Source organism: Rhineura floridana, chromosome 4 (assembly GCF_030035675.1).
Source record: "Rhineura floridana isolate rRhiFlo1 chromosome 4, rRhiFlo1.hap2, whole genome shotgun sequence".
Lineage (NCBI taxonomy): Eukaryota > Metazoa > Chordata > Lepidosauria > Squamata > Rhineuridae > Rhineura > Rhineura floridana.
Window position 1 is genome coordinate 9191806 of NC_084483.1, and position 20373 is coordinate 9212178.

General features: G+C 43.0%; 1 protein-coding gene across 2 annotated transcripts; it reads right to left on the reverse strand.

Moving 5' to 3' along the window:
- Positions 1-7117: 7117 nt before the first annotated feature.
- Positions 7118-19580, reverse strand: CKAP2 (cytoskeleton associated protein 2). 2 transcript variants are annotated; one of them, XM_061622385.1, is made up of 8 exons: positions 19453-19580; positions 18037-18085; positions 16376-17250; positions 14732-14945; positions 13422-13589; positions 12920-12986; positions 11931-12276; positions 7118-8176 (listed from the first exon to the last, which is right to left on the reverse strand). In XM_061622385.1, the coding sequence occupies exons 2-8, from the start codon at positions 18037-18039 to the stop codon at positions 7927-7929; spliced, it is 1923 nt and encodes a 640-aa protein (XP_061478369.1). In that variant the 5' UTR covers positions 18040-18085; positions 19453-19580; the 3' UTR covers positions 7118-7926. The 2 variants fall into 2 exon arrangements, with proteins under 2 accessions (XP_061478369.1, XP_061478367.1); XM_061622383.1 differs by having other exon boundaries at positions 18037-18088.
- Between the last annotated feature and the right edge of the window lie 793 nt (positions 19581-20373).

The window sequence follows — 20373 nt, forward strand, 5'->3', positions numbered from 1 at the left end:
CTCTCGTCACTGCAGAATTTATTTATTTGTTTATTTATTTATTTATTAAATTTACTAGTCGCCCATCTGGCCGGCTGCCCAGCCACTCTGGGCGATGTACAAAATAAAAGCATACAGATACATTAAAGCATTAAAAATCTCAACAACAATAATAAAACCTAACCCACCCCAAAAGCCTGCCTGAACAGCCAGGTCTTCAAGGCCCGGCAGGAGCTCATCATAGAGGGGGTATGGCGGAGATCATTTGGGAGGGAATTCCACAAAGTGGGGGCCACAATTGAAAAAGCCCTCTCCCTAGTTCTCACCAGTCTAGCTGTTTTAACTGGTGGGATAGAGAGAAGACCTTTTGAGGTTGATCTTGTTGAGCGGCATCCCTGATGATGTTGGAGGGTCTCCTTCAGATAGACTGGGCCAAAACCGTATAGGGTTTTAAAGGTCAGAACCAACACCTTGAATTGGGCCCGGAAAACAACCGGTAACCAGTGCAACTCCTTCAGCACTGGAGTGATGTGATCTTGCCGGCGGCTGCCTTTAATCAGGCATGCCACCGCGTTCTGTACTAGTTGTAGCTTCCGGACTGTTTTCAAGGGTAACCCCACGCACAGCACATTACAGTAGTCTAGATGAGAGGAGACCAGGGCATGTACCACCGATGGGAGCAGATGGTTGGGAAGGTAGGGGCACAGCCTCCATATCAGATGGAGTTGATACAGCGCCACCCGGCTCACTGCTGAGACCTGAGCCTCCATGAACAGCTGGGAGTCAATAATGACCCCCAGGCTGCGGACCTGGTCTTTCAGGGGCAATTGTACCCCATTGAGAACAAGATAATTTGTGTTGCTGCCCAAGTTGGGGGTTTCTTTCCTGCAGCACTTTAGGTTAATAGGGTGCGAGTTTAGGAGGCCCTCTTTAAAGAACATTTTGCCGATGATATCCCAATACCTTACCTTAGTTCAACCTTTGCCAACCTGGTGCCCTCCAGATGTGTTGGTTGGACTGTTTGTTTATTATTTAAGAAGGGGGTTACCTGCCCTACTCCAACAGGTCTCCCGATGGGTTCGTATTACATTATTGCATACAATGTTAACATCCAGTAAAACAATCTAGCAAACCAAAGGCTGTTAATCAGACAACAGAGATACTGTAGTCTCACAAAAACCACTGGGGCCGATGGGAGTTGTAGTTCAAAACATCTGCAGGGCATCAGGTTGGCAAAAACTGCCTTAGTTGGTTCAAAGGATGGAGAATGGGGCCTTTGCTGGTCATCTAGTGTACTCTCTTAACGCCTTTATTGACCAACTTGTGCTCTCTTTCTAGTTATTTATTTTTACATTTATATCTCACCTTTCCTGTAAGGAGATCAAGGTGGTATTCATGGCTCTCCCCGCCCGCCATCTTGTTATCCTCATGCTCACAACAGCCCTGTCAGCTAGGTTCAACTGGAGAAAGTGAGTGGCTCAAGTTCACCCAGTGAGCTTCGTTGTGTAGAAGAGAGTAATAAGAACATAAGAACATAAGAAGAGCCTGCTGGATCAGGCCAGTGGCCCATCTAGTCCAGCATCCTGTTCTCACAGTGGCCAACCAGGTGCCTGGGGGAAGCCCGCAAGCAGGACCCGAGTGCAAGAACACTCTCCCCTCCTGAGGCTTCCGGCAACTGGTTTTCAGAAGCATGCTGCCTCTGACTAGGGTGGCAGAGCACAGCCATCATGGCTAGTAGCCATTGATAGCCCTGTCCTCCATGAATTTGTCTAATCTTCTTTTAAAGCCGTCCAAGCTGGTGGCCATTACTGCATCTTGTGGGAGCAAATTCCATAGTTTAACTATGCGCTGAGTAAAGAAGTACTTCCTTTTGTCTGTCCTGAATCTTCCAACATTCAGCTTCTTTGAATGTCCACGAGTTCTAGTATTATGAGAGAGGGAGAAGAACTTTTCTCTATCCACTTTCTCAAGGCCATGCATAATTTTATACACTTCTATCATGTCTCCTCTGACCCGCCTTTTCTCTAAACTAAAAAGCCCCAAATGCTGCAACCTTTCCTCGTAAGGGAGTCGCTCCATCCCCTTGATCATTCTGGTTGCCCTCTTCTGAACCTTTTCCAACTCGATAATATCCTTTTTGAGATGAGGCGACCAGAACTGTACACAGTATTCCAAATGCGGCCGCACCATAGATTTATACAATGGCATTATGATATCGGCTGTTTTATTTTCAATACCTTTCCTAATTATCGCTAGCATGGAATTTGCCTTTTTCACAGCTGCCGCACACTGGGTCGACATTTTCATCGTGCTGTCCACTACAACCCCGAGGTCTCTCTCCTGGTTGGTCACCGCCAGTTCAGACCCCATGAGCGTATATGTGAAATTCAGATTTTTTGCTCCAATATGCATAATTTTACACTTGTTTATATTGAATTGCATTTGCCATTTTTCTGCCCATTCACTCAGTTTGGAGAGGTCTTTTTGGAGCTCTTCGCAATCCCTTTTTGTTTTAACAACCCTGAACAATTTAGTGTCATCAGCAAACTTGGCCACTTCACTGCTCACTCCTAATTCTAGGTCATTAATGAACAAGTTGAAAAGTACAGGTCCCAATACCGATCCTTGAGGGACTCCACTTTCTACAGCCCTCCATTGGGAGAACTGTCCGTTGATTCCTACTCTCTGCTTTCTGCTTCTTAACCAATTTCTTATCCACAAGAGGACCTCTCCTCTTATTCCATGACTGCTAAGCTTCCTCAGAAGCCTTTGGTGAGGTACCTTGTCAAACGCTTTTTGAAAGTCTAAGTACACTGTGTCCACTGGATCACCTCTATCTATATGCTTGTTGACACTCTCAAAGAATTCTAATAGGTTACTGAGACAGGACTTTCCCTTGCAGAAGCCATGCTGGCTCTGCTTCAGCAAGGCTTGTTCTTCTATGTGCTTAGTTAATCTAGCTTTAATAATACTTTCTACCAGTTTTCCAGGGACAGAAGTTAAGCTAACTGGCCTGTAATTTCCGGGATCCCCTCTGGATCCCTTTTTGAAGATTGGCGTTACATTTGCCACTTTCCAGTCCTCAGGCACGGAGGAGGACCCAAGGGACAAGTTACATATTTTAGTTAGCAGATCAGCAATTTCACCTTTGAGTTCTTTGAGAACTCTCGGGTGGATGCCATCCGGGCCCGGTGATTTGTCAGTTTTTATATTGTCCATTAAGCTTAGAACTTCCTCTCTCGTTACCACTATTTGTCTCAGTTCCTCAGAATCCCTTCCTGCAAATGTTAGTTCAGGTTCTGGGATCTGCCCTATATCTTCCACTGTGAAGACAGATGCAAAGAATTCATTTAGCTTCTCTGCAATCTCCTTATCGTTCTTTAGTACACCTTTGACTCCCTTATCATCCAAGGGTCCAATTGTCTCCCTAGATGGTCTCCTGCTTTGAATGTATTTATAGAATTTTTTGTTGTTGGTTTTTATGTTCTTAGCAATGTGCTCCTCAAATTCTTTTTTAGCATCCTTTATTGTCTTCTTGCATTTCTTTTGCCAGAGTTTGTGTTCTTTTTTATTTTCTTCATTTGGACAAGACTTCCATTTTTTGAAGGAAGACTTTTTGCCTCTAAGAGCTTCCTTGACTTTGCTCGTTAACCATGCTGGCATCTTCTTGGCCCTGGCGGTACCTTTTCTGATCTGCGGTATGCACTCCAGTTGAGCTTCTAATATAGTGTTTTTAAACAACTTCCAAGCATTTTCGAGTGATGTGACCCTCTGGACTTTGTTTTTCAGCTTTCTTTTTACCAATCCCCTCATTTTTGTGAAGTTTCCTCTTTTGAAGTCAAATGTGACCGTGTTGGATTTTCTTGGCAATTGGCCAGTTACATGTATGTTTAATTTAATAGCACTGTGGTCACTGCTCCCAATCGGTTCAACAACACTTACATCTTGCACCAGGTCCCGGTCCCCACTGAGGATTAAGTCCAGGGTTGCCATCCCTCTGGTCGGTTCCATGACCAACTTGTCTAGGGAATAGTCATTTAGAATATCTAGAAACTTTGCTTGTTTGTCATGACTGGAACACATATGCAGCCAGTCTATGTCCGGGTAGTTGAAGTCACCCATTACTACCACATTTCCTAGTTTGGATGCTTCCTCAATTTCATATCTCATCTCCAGGTCTCCCTGAGCATTTTAATCAGGGGGACGATAGATCGTTCCCAGTATTAAGTCCCTCCTGGGGCATGGTATCACCACCCACAACGATTCTGTGGAGGAGTCTGCCTCTTTGGGGGTTTCAAGCTTGCTGGATTCAATGCCTTCTTTCACGTATAGAGCGACTCCGCCACCAATACGTCCTTCCCTGTCCTTCCGATATAGTTTATATCCAGGGATAACCGTATCCCACTGGTTTTCTCCATTCCACCAGGTCTCCGTTATGCTCACTATATCAATGCTCTCCTCTAAGACCAAGCACTCCAGTTCTCCCATCTTGGTTCGCAGGCTCCTAGCATTAGCGTACAGGCACTTGTAAGCAGTGTCTCTCTTCAAGTGTCTTTGGCACTTGTGGTTAGGCCTGTGGTAATTTTGCTCTTCTGAATTTATATCCTGTGCCCCTGCTCTCACAATGCCTACTTCTAGGCCTACCCCTTTTAACATTTCATCATTTCTTTGGTTTTTATCCCAGGGGGGAGGTTTATTCCGAACCGGACCTTTCTCAGCTCCTGTCGGGTTTCCCCCCTCAGTCAGTTTAAAAGCTGCTCTGCCACCTTTTTAATTTTAAGTGCCAGCAGTCTGGTTCCATTCTGGTTCAAGTGGAGCCCGTCCCTTTTGTACAGGCCCGGCTTGTCCCAAAAAGTTCCCCAGTGCCTAACAAATCCAAACCCTTCCACCCGACACCATCGTCTCATCCACGCATTGAGACTGCGAAGCTGGGCCTGGCTGGCTGGTCCTACGCGTGGAACCGGTAGCATTTCAGAGAAAGCCACCTTGGAGGTCCTGGCTTTCAGCATCCTACCTAGCAACCTAAATTTTGTTTCCAGGACCTCACGGCTGCATTTCCCCATGTCATTGGTGCCAACGTGCACCACGACCACCGACTCCTTCCCAGCACTGTCTACCAAACTATCTAAACGACGGGCGATATCCGCAACCTTCGCACCAGGCAGGCAAAACACCTTGCGGTCTACACGCCCATCACACACCCCACTGTCTATGTTCCTAATGATCGAATCACCCACTACAAGGATCCCTCCACCTCCTGGAGATATATCCTCGGCACGAGAGGATAGCTGCTCATCCCCCAAGGAATGGGTCCCTTCTAAGGGATCGTTTCCCTCTTCCTCAGCTGGATGCTCTCCTTCCCCGAGACCATCGTTCTCCATGATAGCAGGAGAGCTATCATCGTTGGAGTGGGACACACCTATAACGTCCCTGAAGGCCTCCTCCACACACCTCTCTGCCTCTCTCAGCTTTTCCAGGTCCGCCACCTTGGCCTCAAGGAAATGAAGTCGTTCCCGGAGAGCCAGGAGCTCATTGCACCAAGAGCACACCCACGACTTCTGTCCAACAGGCAGATAGTCGTACATGCTGCAGGCGGTGCAAAACACTGGAAAGCCCCCACACCCCTGCTGGCTTCTTACCTGCATAGTTTTGTTTGAGGTTTATTACGTCAGTGGGTTGGAGACTGCGGTTTAGTTGAGGTTACAGAACGGACGGGCAGAGTGGGGGGCCCTGGCCTCCTCGCCCTGCTGCCGAACTCGCTCTGCTGCTTAACTCGCCCTGACGCTTCGTCAGCTGGGGCTCCCTCTAGCTCATGGAGCAGAAATAGAAATTGTGGGTGCGCTTTAGAGAAAGGGAGATTAATGGACATAAACAGAAACATTGGGATTATAGGCAAAAGAGCCCTTTTAAAAATGCCATAATGGATAGGCATAAATATAGGATGTGGGACTTCACCTATCACTTTATGTGCAGCAGATTCTTCTGGCAGAATTCTGTTCAGCCAGTCAGCTGTTAAAGGCAACAGGAGCTTTTCCACTTCTGCTAACCAAAACAGTGTAGCATGCCACATGTGTATGGTTCTCCCTGAAAACATAAATGTTCTTTTTCAGTCTTGCTACTAGAGATACCTTTAACTGGGAGTCTTACTTGAGATCTTTTTAACTAGACATGCCTAGGATAGAATGTGGGAGCATTTGCATACAGAACATGTGCTCTACCCTGAGCAATGCTCCCCCTCCTCACTGTAGCTGGAACTGCTTAATGTGCTGGTAGATATGCAGGAGTGGGCAAAAGGCAGATCCAAATGTTGGCTGATCTCTGGATTATTTGTAGTAGATTGACAAGGAGTTCTGAAACTGTCTTGATTGCCCTGTATGATGATGTGTATCAGGAGAGACGAGGGAGTGCAATCCTGCCAACACTCCTTGATATCTCAGTGGATTTCAGTACTATCTGTCAAAGATTCCCCATTAGGGTCCCTTAACCTCAGAAACCCAAGGAGGGTTCCTTGCTTCCGAGAACAGCCCCAACCTCTGGACAACTGCTCCCAAGAAACTCACCTTCCCAGGGCTATGTTATTCCCTACACCAATCATGTAAGGTAGGTAGACTGCCACTACCCCTTTACTTAGCTTTCCACTCTGAGTAAGGGGACCTCAGAGCACTACCTGAAACCTTAGAGCTCTCTTGTATTTGAATGTGGGACAGCTGGAATAGCCCAGTGGGGAGGAGAGCCTGGCTGGGAGTTCAGAGTCTGCAAGTTCAAATCCCCACTCGTGTCTCCTGGGTGTGAAGGGCCAGCTAAAGATCACCCCCACAGTGAGTGGCTCAGGGGTTATGTGCCCTGCTACCTGTGCAGCCGTGGGCAATCTGCATAGTCCCAAGGAGCCCAGTTGCCCCCCAGCTGGCGGTTGCAGACAAGGAAGTGGCTGGCTTGTGCAGCTGTGGCAAGCTGAGCAGGCCCTAGCCAGCTGGGGAGCACTAGCCTCAGAGGGAGGCAATGGTAAACCCCCTCTGGATACCGCTTACCATGAAAACCCTATTCATAGGGTAGCCATAAGTCGGGATCAACTTGAAGGCAGTCCATTTTTCATTTGAATGTGATTCAAGTATAACATATTGAAAGAACCCTACCTTCATAAAATTGCAGATAAACAAATTTTATTAAACAAACCAAGATTAGTGTCTTTCACTCATTCAAAATGTGTTAAAACTTCTCCAATGAATAACTCTCTAATACCTGTGGGGGAAAATGTATACAAACAAGTTTTTAAAAAATACCACTGAATTTTAGAGACAGGTTTTACAAGAGATTGAAATAAAGAGACAGCACCAAGGTAACGTTTAAGAAACAGTATATATTGAATAGTAGGGTGAATAGAGTAGATTTTACAAGGTACTGGTAAAATTTAAGAAATGTCAATATATAGGTCTGAGGCAGATGGGGTACTCCTGTGTTCCCACCCCATGGCCTTAACCCAAACTAATTGGTTATACCTGCCTATCAATGAAGTTGATTTCATAGTTAAGGCCAATGAAGATGTCATTTGACCTTGGGTTAAGGCCATTGAAGGTTGCGAGTGTGTCATCCCACGACCTGTTAACCATGGGTAGAGATGGGAGCATTGTGTGTCCATTGAGCTACAGGAGCATGATTCAAAGATATTTGTAAATAGAAAGAATATAAACAAAACACAATACAGATTCACCTTATTCTTAGAACATAGAACACATAAACTCATACAACTCATATTATTAATACACATACCCTTAGAAAACCACTTGATGCCCACCTCCAGAAAAGCAATGACTATTTACTGTTTAAATACTGTATACACACCTATGACCGCAGACTAGGAACATATTTTCAATAGTTATTCTAAATGTTATCAAAAGCAATGTTGCTTGTGTTATTTCTGATCAATTCAAAGGAAATTGTACTATAATGTCAGTTTTGCCCTTTTTGGTGGAGACAGACTTCCTGCAGTGCACTGTTTTCTCTGTAGATGAAGCCAATGCCTTCAGCTCCCAATTCTCCAAGTTGTTCAAATGAAGAAACACAAGGGTTGTGGTCTTTCAGCATATCTGGCAACTTGCACACCTTCTCCTGTATGCGGCAAGAACGTCTCACAGGAGTTAAAAATTTCAGATCCTTGACAGCAGAATCATTAGCTTCACAGTGCAATTTTTTCTTTGTGCTTGAAGAAGAGAGGGAAAAGAGAGGTAGGCCATAAATATAAAATATATGCAAGATAGACATTAACTAGACTGGAACACTTTAGAAATGACAGTGAAATTTGCCGGGAATGCAGATTCTATTTACTTGTTATATAGATGTTTTGCTTGTTTTTACTTGATCAATTTATACCTCATTTTTCTATAAGCAAATTAGACCCAAACTGGCTTTTAGTTTTCATCTCAAAACAGTGAACAGGAACTACCACAGAATGGATGATGTATAGTGGCAAATAATATGAGTCAAATCATCCCCAATACAAATCTAGTAAGTTCATGGCAAAGGCAAGATGGCTGAGCTAACAGAGTTGGGTTGCTTTCAGACAACCTGTTTACAGAGTTCATTCCAATTTTCAGGGAGATTAGGCAATGCGGCATCAAGCAAATGTTATTCTACACTTTCCAGCAGGGCTGTGGAGTTGGAGTCAGGAGCAATTTTGGGTGGAGTCGGAGTCGGTAGAAATGTACTGACTCCGATTCCGACTCCTTCATAAATGGCAAATGTATATTAACTAGGAAGAACAAATTTACTGTAGTAAAATGGTAGCACAAGGCATTTCATCACCACCACGTGAATCCAGAGCTTGGAAAAGTTACTTTTTTAAACTACAACTCCCATCAGTCCCAGGGATTGGGACGTGGTGGTGATGAAATGCCTTGTGCTACCATTTTACTACAGTAAATTTGTTATTACTAGTTAATATACATTTGCCATTTATGAAGGAGTCGGACAGTAGAAAAATAGGAGTTGGAGGTCTGGCGTACCAACTCCCCAGCCCTGCTTTCCAGTGCATTTCCCTGTAACTTTACTCATTGTAAAGAGTGTTTTTTTCACGAAGCAGGATGTTGCGGAAATCAACTTTTAACCATGCAGCCTGAATGTATTGGTATGTGAATAAATCCCACCTGAAAATAGGGCAATCTGGAAGCACCCTTGTTGTAAGGGCTACTGAGATAGCATGAAGTGCTTTGGATATTCTGGCCATGCATGCTCACACATCGTGGTAAGCCATAATCGGCGGCTTACTATGAATGAGTAGTGCACTAATCTGGGACATACTTGCCTCCAGGCACGTTATAGCAACAAGGCAGGGAATCCCTTGCCTAGAAATGCTCTGCATGGCCCAGTGATCCCAGGGTACAAAAGGGACAGCAAGTGTCATAACTGCAGTTAAAGCTGTGGCTGGAATACTTTGAAAAGAAAAGCTGACAGGACCAACACCACAATTGTATGCATGTCTCCTCAAAAGTAAGCCCCACCAAGTTCAGTGGGGCTTGCTCCCAGGTAAATATGTATAGACTGCCATCTCAGGGATGCTGAAGATTGTACAGACTAGGGACAGGCCACCTGCGGTCCTTCAAATGTTACTGGACTGTGAGTAGTCCCAGCTTGCATGGCCAGTGGTCAGGAATGATGGGAGTTGTGGCTTGACACAAGTAGAAGGCCACAGGTTTTCCACCCCTGTACAGACTGAGAGCATGAGAGTAAGGAGAAAAATGGATCAGTCTTAATGTGGGTTACAGGAGAGGCAGAGACCATTTTACAGGATGTATAAATACCGGTGGAACCCCCTTCACCCCTTCCCAGACCTGCTGTTTGCAGTGACTAGTAACCGGCAATGGTGACACTAGATGAGTCAGCTAGCAAAGATTTCATTTCAGGAAGGCATTAGAGGCTACACATCACTCTTTTCGGAGTGTTTGTGGTTTGAGGAGACAGAGGCATGAGGGAGGTCTCCTGCAAGCCCAGATAACATGTACAGTAGCCTATTCTACCCTGAGCCAATTAGAACTGGATTGTGGGTGGGAAGCTGATGTCTGATAGACAGCAGCACAAAGGAGAAAAAAGGTTATCCCAAGAAATTATTTGGCAGTAAGCAATACTCATACAACGGCACAGCCTACCCTCAGGCATGAAGCCAACACTAGCAGAATCTCCAAGAGAGCACTGTTCCTTCAGCTGTGAACATACTGTATTGGTGGGTAAAAAGGGTCAGATATCACATGCATTACATGACTGAGTCAAACTCTGATGGAATAAGAACCATTAACATTCTACATTGTGGCCCTTTGGCTCTGAAGCACCAGGCAGGACTAAATTGACCCAGAACACAGTCCATTCCCTGGAGCTTGGACAGTGACAGTACCTTTGTTGAGGGATTACCTCTGTATCGAATATACTCTGAGTTGCATTCAACAGGACAACAGCCAACGTACACAAACTTTCCTAAATCACGTGGTCTGAGGGTAGGAGTCATTAACACTTAGAACTAGCTAACTTCACTCAGTACTGAATGTATTGGTGGTTCACATGGCACTCAGGTGTTAATATTGGGTTTTATCCAACTGTGTCCATCCATTGACAGTGCACTCTCTGAACCAGCAGAGGCTTCCATGAGTGGGTAAAAGGAGTTGGGATGATTCCCCACTCCATCTGCAGCTCCACAGAGTTGGAGGAACCTTTACAACAGCATGGAAGGTGTCAGAGAAAGGGGGATCTGCACAATTGCTCCCACTTGTTTCACCTTGCAGAAGCATGAGCAAGGAGCTTTCCATCAGTGGAGGAACACAACTGAATATACAACCCATTATGTTAAAGAGGTTTTAATATTAAGAGTGTAGTTGTTTCAGAGAGAGTGTATATGTATAAAATTTGGCAGAACTCCCAAGTGCTGCCAGTCGCAGTAAGGCTCCCTGTCAGCACCTATCAGTGCTGAGGGTGAAGCCCCGCTTCCTAAGTAACAATCAGGAGCACACTTTAAGCTCCCAATTGTTCCTTTGCAGCCATGTCTTTATCTGCCCACACCTGATGTCACATATGATGCTGGGTGACCATGGTTGGGGGGGAGAACAGCCTTGTAGGCCAAGTCAAGACCTTTGGTGGGCCTAATTAGTCCTGCCAGCTGGAGATTCCTGACCACTGGATTCGAGATTGTTCTGGTATTAAGCAGTATATAAATACATGAAACAAATTAAAAGGGAGGCTACAAAACATTTACACCATCCAGCCACATGATATTAGGAACAGATGTTGGCAAAGGCCTACTATGATTGGAGAACAGTGAGAAAGTTCTTCTATCCTCCAGAAAATGGCAGGTTTACTGAAGGGCCATAGCTGTACTCTGATACAGTCAAAAACCTTGGTTTAATGCAGTTTTACAGGTTACAGGATCATAGTGTTCTCTCACACACATCCCTAGAAGGGACCCTTCTCAGGATACCATCATTAACTCCCAAGTATTACAATGTTGCTAACTAAATGAGAAGTTAAGTCTTTGCTATTCTTTCTACATTAACTTGCACTCAGCTATGCATTCAATTACCTTGAATATATTTTGCATCACCTGTACAATGTACAGCGCTAGCATTGCCTGCATCCTCTTCTAACAGTTAAAGGTATAACAAGTCCCCCATTAGATAGCCTTCAGGCGTGTGCTATCCACTTCAAGCATGAAGACTCAACTTTTACTTTTCCACTGATCTGCCATTCTTAAACTTGTTATGGTTCACTGGAATGATCTTCCCTCCCAGTTCAAGTTTTACTTTGCAATTCTTTGAAAAAGCTTGCTGAAGAAGTCAGCCATATGTGGACAGGATCACCTTCCCAAAATACTTATTAACTTCTCCATTAGGTTTGAGATTGAGCAAGTAGGCCACGTATTGCAGTATGTTTTACAGACACTAGATAGAGTATGTATATCTAACACCAAGGCTTACCTTTCCAAGTAGGGAGTAGTTGACAAATTATATTTAATTACGTAGGAGCCCACTTTGTCAGTTTCAGGAGTTTTGAACTCCAGGATTCCATCTCTGTTGGCATTCCCACCATCCTGCTCTTCCTTTTTAAGAACTGTTGGCCTCTGTTCTTTATTTCTGCCCTTTTTTTCATCTGCAAAGCTCTCTTGTTCCAACTTCAAACAAGCTTTTGTTGCGTTTTCAGAAGTCTCTTCATTACTAGACTCCTTTTTATTCAAGACGCCCTTGAAAGTATTTTCTGTCTTCTCTTGTTCCAAATTAACTTCTTCCTCATGATTTAGAGCAATTTCTTTGTTTGCACATTCCTCTGAAAAATTCAAATACATTGTCATGAATCAAAGTAACCCAGAACATTTTTCTTGTGAAAGATGAAATTCAAGGTTAACTTACTCTATGTATAGACCAGTACCATCTGTTTTGATAGTTGCATCACATTCACTGACCAAATAGAATTTGGGGCTACATTTTCCAATTATATTCATTCTAATTTCTTTTTTACAAATATCATGAATTGCTATATTTCCAAACTATAGGAGCTTAAATGGTGTGCTCAAAATAGATAAATAAAACCTGATGAAAAAATGTCCAGTCCTCCCAGAAAGGCAGTTTTAAAGCACAGGCAACAAGAAGAATCAGTAGAATATACCAAGGATGAGAAAGATATTCACCAGCTACACAACTCATTTTTAGCACACAGGATGATAGCCAACAAATTTAGGCTTGAAAAAAATCAGGAGGGGAAGATGCTTGAAGCAACAAAGGTGGAAGAAAAAACAGAAGTTAAAATGTTCATAATGCACTGAAATGAGTAGAAGTAGATAAATCTCCATTGAAATGCTCTGCTTTATTAAGCTGTCACTAGGACTGGCTTGTACAACTTAAGGGCAACAGGTGCACGCTGGGAGCTGATGACTTGTTTGGGAAGTTTGATTGAAAATAGTTAATCTTACCAGATTTAGGTACGGTTTTTGTACTCTTCATAACATCTGCTAATGTACAACGTAACTCATCTTTAGGCTGAAAGAAACATTATTTTGTTAGTATCAAATCAGGTTCAGGTCCATTGTAATTAGCCAGTGTGCTTGAGTGGTTAGAGTGCTGGTCAAAGATTGGGGAGACCTTTGTTTAAATCCTGACATGGCCATGAAGCTCACTAGGTAACACTGGGCCAATCTCTACTTCATAGGGTTGTTGTGAGGATAAAAAGGAGTGAAGACAGCCATGTACACCACCTTTATTTCCCTGGATGAAAGGTGGGATATAAATTAAGTTAATAAAAATAAGCTATAGTTATGTTTTTTATATTGTAAAAGACACCACAAGACAATGTAAATAAACCCTTGGATCTTAAAAATTATGCCTCATTTGCAGCATGTCTAAAAATTACCTTTGCATTTTTATTTAATTGTTGCATAAAACATTAGAAACTAGAAAACATTTAAGAATTCTTACATGTGCTCCTGCAAGAATTGCCTGTTCGTAGATAGCAAGGACCTTTTCAATGGAGCGAAACTGTTCAAGACGCATCTGGCACACCCAATATTTGGCAAACCTTTTTGCATCTGGCACAGTCAGTATCAGGTTTTCCAAAGTGGAATGTACTGTATCACCTGGGTAACCCTGAAGAGAGATATAAAATGGTGAGGAGATAGCTTAATGGCCTACTTTTTAAAAGTTGGTATTTAATATGAATTCCAGAGAGTTTGCAGGTTAATCTATTGCAGTGAATACAGGGCTTTTGCAGCACTTTCTAAAGACTAGCAGATTTATTGTGGCGTAACCTTCCAGAAACTACAGATCACATCTTCAAACTTCAGGGCAGAGTGAAGAGAAACCCAACCCCTTCCCATATTTAGCACAAACCTTGCGGGAGGGAGGTCTCTTCTAAATGAGCACATTCTCTGTAGCACGGTTTATGCTGGATACGAGGGATGAAGATATGGTTCCATTCCAAATCAATGGATTTCATTCCATTCAAAAGATATGGTTATCAGTGGCGAACATATTTGTGGACCACCAGTTATTCCTCACATTGTCCATCTTAAATTAAAAGGCAGTAAGAGCCTCCAAGGGGACGCCAACAGCATCTTTATCCCACAAGACATCTGCTAATTATTTTTTCTGTTTTGTTCTCCTATAAGGGGTTCATCTGCTGAAGCAACAATCAGGCTAGCAGCAGAACTTTACCCCCAGGAGCCATTCATTAGGATTATATCCTGCCTCTTACTGATCACCTCAAATAAGAGCAACATAGGTTAAAAATGCATCTTTGTTTATTTTGTTCAAGATGATGATGATGATATTTATTACCTGCCCTTCCCTAAAGGCCCAGGGCAAGTGATAACAATTTAAAAATACAAACATTAAAAACAATTTTAAAACAACCTACAGTGGAAAGACACAAACGGTAAGGTATTATCATTAAGTAGCCTAGGAAGCTATCTTATATCGAGTCACACCATTGGCCCATCTATCTCAGTATTGTCTCTACAGACTGGCAGTGGCTCTTTAGGATTTCTGACAGGGAACCTCTCCCAGCCCTGTCTGAAGATGCTAATAACTGAACCTGGGACCTTATCCATGCAAAGCAGATACTCTGCCACCAAGCTATAATCCTTCTCCTACCAAATCTTCTTTTAAAAATTTCATCTGAAATTCTAACAGCCTTGCTCCACATGCATTACAGAGCTAAAGGAATGTAATGGGCCATTATATATCAAAACGCTTATTTCCTCATGACTGTGGCTTAATAGATGCCTCACCTTCTCAATTAAGCACAGGCATTCTGCAAGTATCTTATTGACTCTGTCACTTAATAGTCTTTGTTCATCTTCTTCTGCAATGGCAGCCCAGAAGGATTCAACTGGTTCCTTTATAGTTTGCTGAAGTGATTCTCTTTCAGAGTGAGTATCTGCAGATAAGGGAGCAGGCAGTGTCTTTATCCCTTTCGATGCCTGCCATTCAGCTAGCCGATTTCTATAAACAAGTCAGTCAGTATATTAATAAAGTTTTTTGCATTTTGCTTGTCTCCATAACATAACTAGGAATGGAGAAAGACCACACAAGAGACACCAGATGCACCCAGCCTAATCATTGGTACCTAATGCCTAATCATTGGTAAGCAAATGGAGGAATCTCATCAAGGGAAACAATTGGAAAATTATCCCCAGGAGTGCAAGACTGATGAGTGGTGGAGCTAGATGGTTAACATCCTGCTCACATAGCCCTGAACCTCAGCATCTGTATGCTATAACAGAACTGCTTTACAGTGCTGGCAGATGAGGTTCAAGACTGGACAAATAGCTGCTTAGTCTCAAACCCGAGCAATACTGTGTGAGGTGGGGAAACACATACACCTATTGTTCCTAATTACAGTAAATCTGATCAAGAGGAGAAATGGGTACCTGTTGGAAACAAAGGCATTTTACCTTAATATGCACTCCTGCTACCATAGGCCAGGGTTAAACAGATTTCAGGCTTGTGGTATCTACTTTTTTTTTTACTAGGACCAAGATCTATCAAGTGGACCCTGGTGCAAATTATATATGTACTTAAAATTAATGGATATTGAGCCCAGGAATTTGAGCCCAGTACGAGGACTGAACTAAACTCACAGCCCTTCTGCATAAAAATAAGCTCCTGGTTTCCTACCAACACTTCCTTCGTTCCTGCAGTATAATTTGGAAAGGGGAAACCATTTTGTCGTTACCATTGTTAAAGAGCAGTATTTGACTAATACATCCCGTCAGCACAAGGGCTACCACTAGTTCAACAGGACTCCCCACTCCCCAAATTTACTCCAGAAGGATGGGGGAACCCCTAGAACAGATTTAGGGGCAGGCAGACATATACAACCCAATGTAGCGAAGGGGATAAACACTGGATAAAACCCAAACAATTCAGAGCCAGAAATCCTTGCCTGTCTACTTCAAACCACTGTGAGTTCTACAAATAGCTCTGAACTTCGTTCTGCCCAGCCCTATTGTAAACCCATCAGAATTGGTCTTCCCCTGACTAGCTATCAAAGTTTTATTTATTAAATTTCACTGCTCTTGCTGGCTAGATCTGAAGTTTTTAACAGCCTTTTACAGTGCAATCCTGTGCACATCTACTTCTAAAAGTAAGCCCCATTAGATTCAATGGTGCTTACTCCCAGGTTAAGTAGGTACAGAGCTGCAACTTTAATCTCTAAATTAGAAAACTCTACATGGTATGGTATCAGTGTCCCACATCTAAAAAAAATGACCAAAAGAGCTACTATAAACTGTTGAATGAACACCATCTCACAAGAATTTCGCCTATTTTCAAACAGTTTATTTGTACTTTCGAGCATAAGCATGCATATACTATACTTACAAAAGCATACGTCAACGTTACCCAAGTCAAAAACACATTATTTCAATTACCTTTTCACTTCTGCAGGCTCTGCCCGACTATTTTTTCTGTCATCAGCTGATTTTGATGCCGATACAGCACAACAAGGATCAGGAACAAGTCTGGTTAATGTTCTAGGTGGTCCAAGTCCAGTTTTAGGTGGAGCATTTTTGTTTGCCCCATGCACAGAACTATTAGTACTAGACAGCTTCCCAGTCCTATCAGGCTTTCTCTGGGATGCCCCTTTATTCACTGATGTACTACTGATAGATATTTTCTCATGATTCAGAATGGGCTTGGGGTGGCCAACAGGTACCCTCACAGGAGGCCTGGTCTGAAGTGAAGAAATAGCTACAGACTTGGTGGTAACTACAGACTTAGAAGCATTAACTGTGCTGGTGATTCTGTCATCCCTCACATCTGTAACATTGCTTGTGGATCCAGCCCTTGCTGCTGACTTAGGAGGAGCAGCCAAAGAGTTCTTGCGACCCTCATTTTCTGATATTTTTCTGAAGGAGTTTATTTTAGATTGTACTATCCTACCCCGGTATGAGCCAAGCACACGCTTCTCTGAAAGAGGTGCAACAAAGTTGGGGGGTGCATTTGTTTTCAGCAACTTCTCTTTTGTTTTTCTTTCGTTTAAGGTCTGCCTAAACAAGATGTGCTGGTTTTTAGTTTCAGCAGGTTCAGAAACAGCTGCTGTAGTAGCCAGAGAGCTATAGTTTGCTTCAGTACTAGTCAGAGGGCTACAGTTTCCTTTTGTATTAGCCAGAGGACTACAGTTTGTAGCCATTGTAATTTGCTTCTGTATGATAGGAGACTGTAAGGCTTTTGGAGAAGCTAAGTTTTTCCCCACCATGTAGTCCACTTCGCTCCATGTAGCTCCAATAGCATTTTCTTTGTCTTCCTGAAAAATTAAATTAAGATGTACCTTTATTTGCCACATGTTTTCCAACATAAAGATAGCACATAGCCACTTGAAAGAAAACAAAAGATAGCTGCAAGCACTTTAAGTGGCTCTCCTTTAATTTCTCCAGAAAGAGAACAAATTACATTATTTCCTACATTAAAACTTGTGCACATGTTCAACATGTGGATTGGGGGTGGGATACTGTGTACACCACCTTGAACTCCTTGGTAGGATATAAATCTAATAATGAATGGGAGCAATAAATCAAGAATTGTGAAGACCGTGGTGTGTGTGTGAGTGAAACAGAGTAAGACAAGACATGGCTACTTCATCCAATGTTTAGATTTTTTAAAACTGGTTAGTTTATAGTTAAAAAGTCTAATAAAAAATAAATTTAAAAGGTACTACTGCAGTGGTTCCCAAGCTACCCCCCCCATGGATCACATGAAAACTGCTGAGAGTCTTGGTGAACCAGTTAATGGTTTTTCTGCCTGTTGTAGCAATTGCAATGCACTGTGCAAAATGCTGTATGATTTTTTTTCTTTTTATAGACATGCCACGAATCACCTAAATGAAATCCAGTGACCACAGTTTGGGAACCCCTGTTCTAGTGCATTATTTGAGTTGCGATCTGGAAATCCTTGGACAAATATATAAATTCAGAAGTCAGTCTTTCAGAAACAGATTTCTCACACTCTCTTTTAGCTGCAAAAAAAGTTATAATCCACCTTGAGCCCAATATCCAGGTAAATGAATACCAGGTATATATGCATTAAGACTTACCATTTTTTTGCTTTGTCAATAAAACTGCCTTGCAACTTCACTTGACTAGCTGCTAGAAGGGAAAAAAAGAGGGAAGGATTTAGCACCAGGCTACCCTTTATTTATTTTTAAAATATAAATGCCACTTTGTGGCAAAAGCAACCCCAAACTTACATGTTCTACATAAATGGCAACTATCAGCAGCACCCAAACAAAAATCAATATACACAAGTGAAAGAAATTTAAAATGGAAATGGACTGCCTTCAAGTTAATTGCCACTTATGGCGACCCTATGAATAGGGTTTTCATGGTAAGTGGTATTCAAGAGGGGGTTTACCATTGCCTTCCTCTGACGCTGAGAGGCAGTGACTGGCACAAGGTCACCTAGTGAGCTTCATGGCTGTGTGGGGATTCCAAGCCTGGTCTCCCAGGTCATAGTCCAACACTCTAACCACTACGCCACACTAGCTCTAAGGCATGCCTAAATGGTACAATCTTCATCAATATTTGATACATAAGGGAAGATGCTAGGCTGGCAGGCCTTCCAAAGTGTGTTCCAAAACTTTGGCACAATTGCCCTGGGCTCCTACTGGAGAAAGTGTGGGATATAAATGTGTATGTTAGTAAAAACTACAAACAAAAAATGTGTTTATTATGAAAAAAATTGCACTAAAATGCTGGAGATTTTTCATGAGGATTTTGTTTCAAAAAATTGCAAATTGCTGCAGAAATGTGGAGAACAGAATTTAAGATTGGAAAAATGAGAAAGTTCAGATTCTGCACTGTCTACTGGGGGCACCGCTGAAGGCCTTCAGGAGCCACGGCACCCTCTGGCGATGGATTAGTGACCCCTGCTCTCCATACTAGCCCAGAGAAAGTGTTTGCTTGACACATCAATATTATTTATTTTATTTACAAAGCTATTTGTATACCACTGTTTCATTAAAAACATCAAAGCAGTTCTTCAGTGGATAAGGTTACTCTGAGCAGAGCTTGGCAAAGTTACTTTTTGAACTACAACTCCCAACAGCCCAATCCAGTGGCCATGCTGGCTGGCGCTGATGGGAATTGTAGTTCAAAAAAGTAACTTTTCCAAGCTCTGAGTAGGACTAGCACTGAATACCACCCCTGAAGTACCTCCCAATCCTGCATAGTCTACCTACAGGACAGGAAATTGATGCATTTCTAGTAGACAATTATAGAAACGACCACCACAGTGGCTCAGCAACAGCTGCCTGCCCAAGTTAATGCCCCCCACCCCCTTTCCCAAGCTTCCCAGGAACAATTGAGGAAGCCACGTCTGCTTCTTCATTTGTTGCCGAGGAGACACAGACAAATCAGCACCCTCTGTGACAGCCCCAAATGTAAGCTTGCACCACCATAACCAGCTCCACTTTCGCCCGCCTGAAGACCCACAACCGAAAAAAGGGGCTCACCAAGCTTAGCCACGCGCCGTTCTCCGCGAGGTCCCCACAACCGCCGCTAACCCTCGCAGCGGCTCACCCGTTTGATTTGAATCACGCGCGAGGGGCGCACAATGCCAAATGACGATTGGCTTCAGCGCGGCCTCCAGACTTAAAATAAGCCAATGAGAAAAGAGAACGAAAGAGGCGGCTGCATTGCCTGGGGAAAAAGCCATGCCCTCCTACACGCCGCTTCTTATTTCCGGCTCCCATCTGAAAGGAGGCAGAACCTAAAGACTAGAAGACCCCGATGGCTCTTCTAGGCGTTAGATAGCAAATCTTCCATGTGCGGGGAGGCAATGTTAGACCCATATGGCTTTTTCAACGTAGTCCTTTGAGTTCATATTGAAGTTCAGGTTTCGGGGAAGGGCCTTACTGGTTGCTTCCGCCGACAAGCAAAGACCTTTTTATTCCAACACGCCTTTGGAATTGAAGGCTGTTAAGGATAGGGCGTGAAGGCTGCTGCTTTGCTAATGTCTATTATATTATTTTTAAACTAGTTTTGAACTCTTTTAGCTATATGTGTGTATGGTTTTAATATTGGAAATAATTTAATTTTATTTTAATGTAGACTTTGTATGTTTTTGATTATATGTATTTTTTATCTGGAAGCCGCCATGAGTTCCAGTTTTGGAAAAATGTTGGTGTATAAATAATAATAATAATAATAATAATAAATGCTTCCTTGTAAACATTCCACAAGCCAGGAAAGGGGATATGAAGGCTGTTTATTTTTGTCGGAGTATTATAACTTCCAAGGGCTCACATATGTGTGCATGTGTTTAATAAAGTTTGCGTAGTGGTTGCTACAGTACTGGACTAAGGTCTGGGGGACGAGGGCCATAAAGCTCACTGGGGGACCTGGGGTCAGTCAGTCTGTCTCTCAGCCTAACC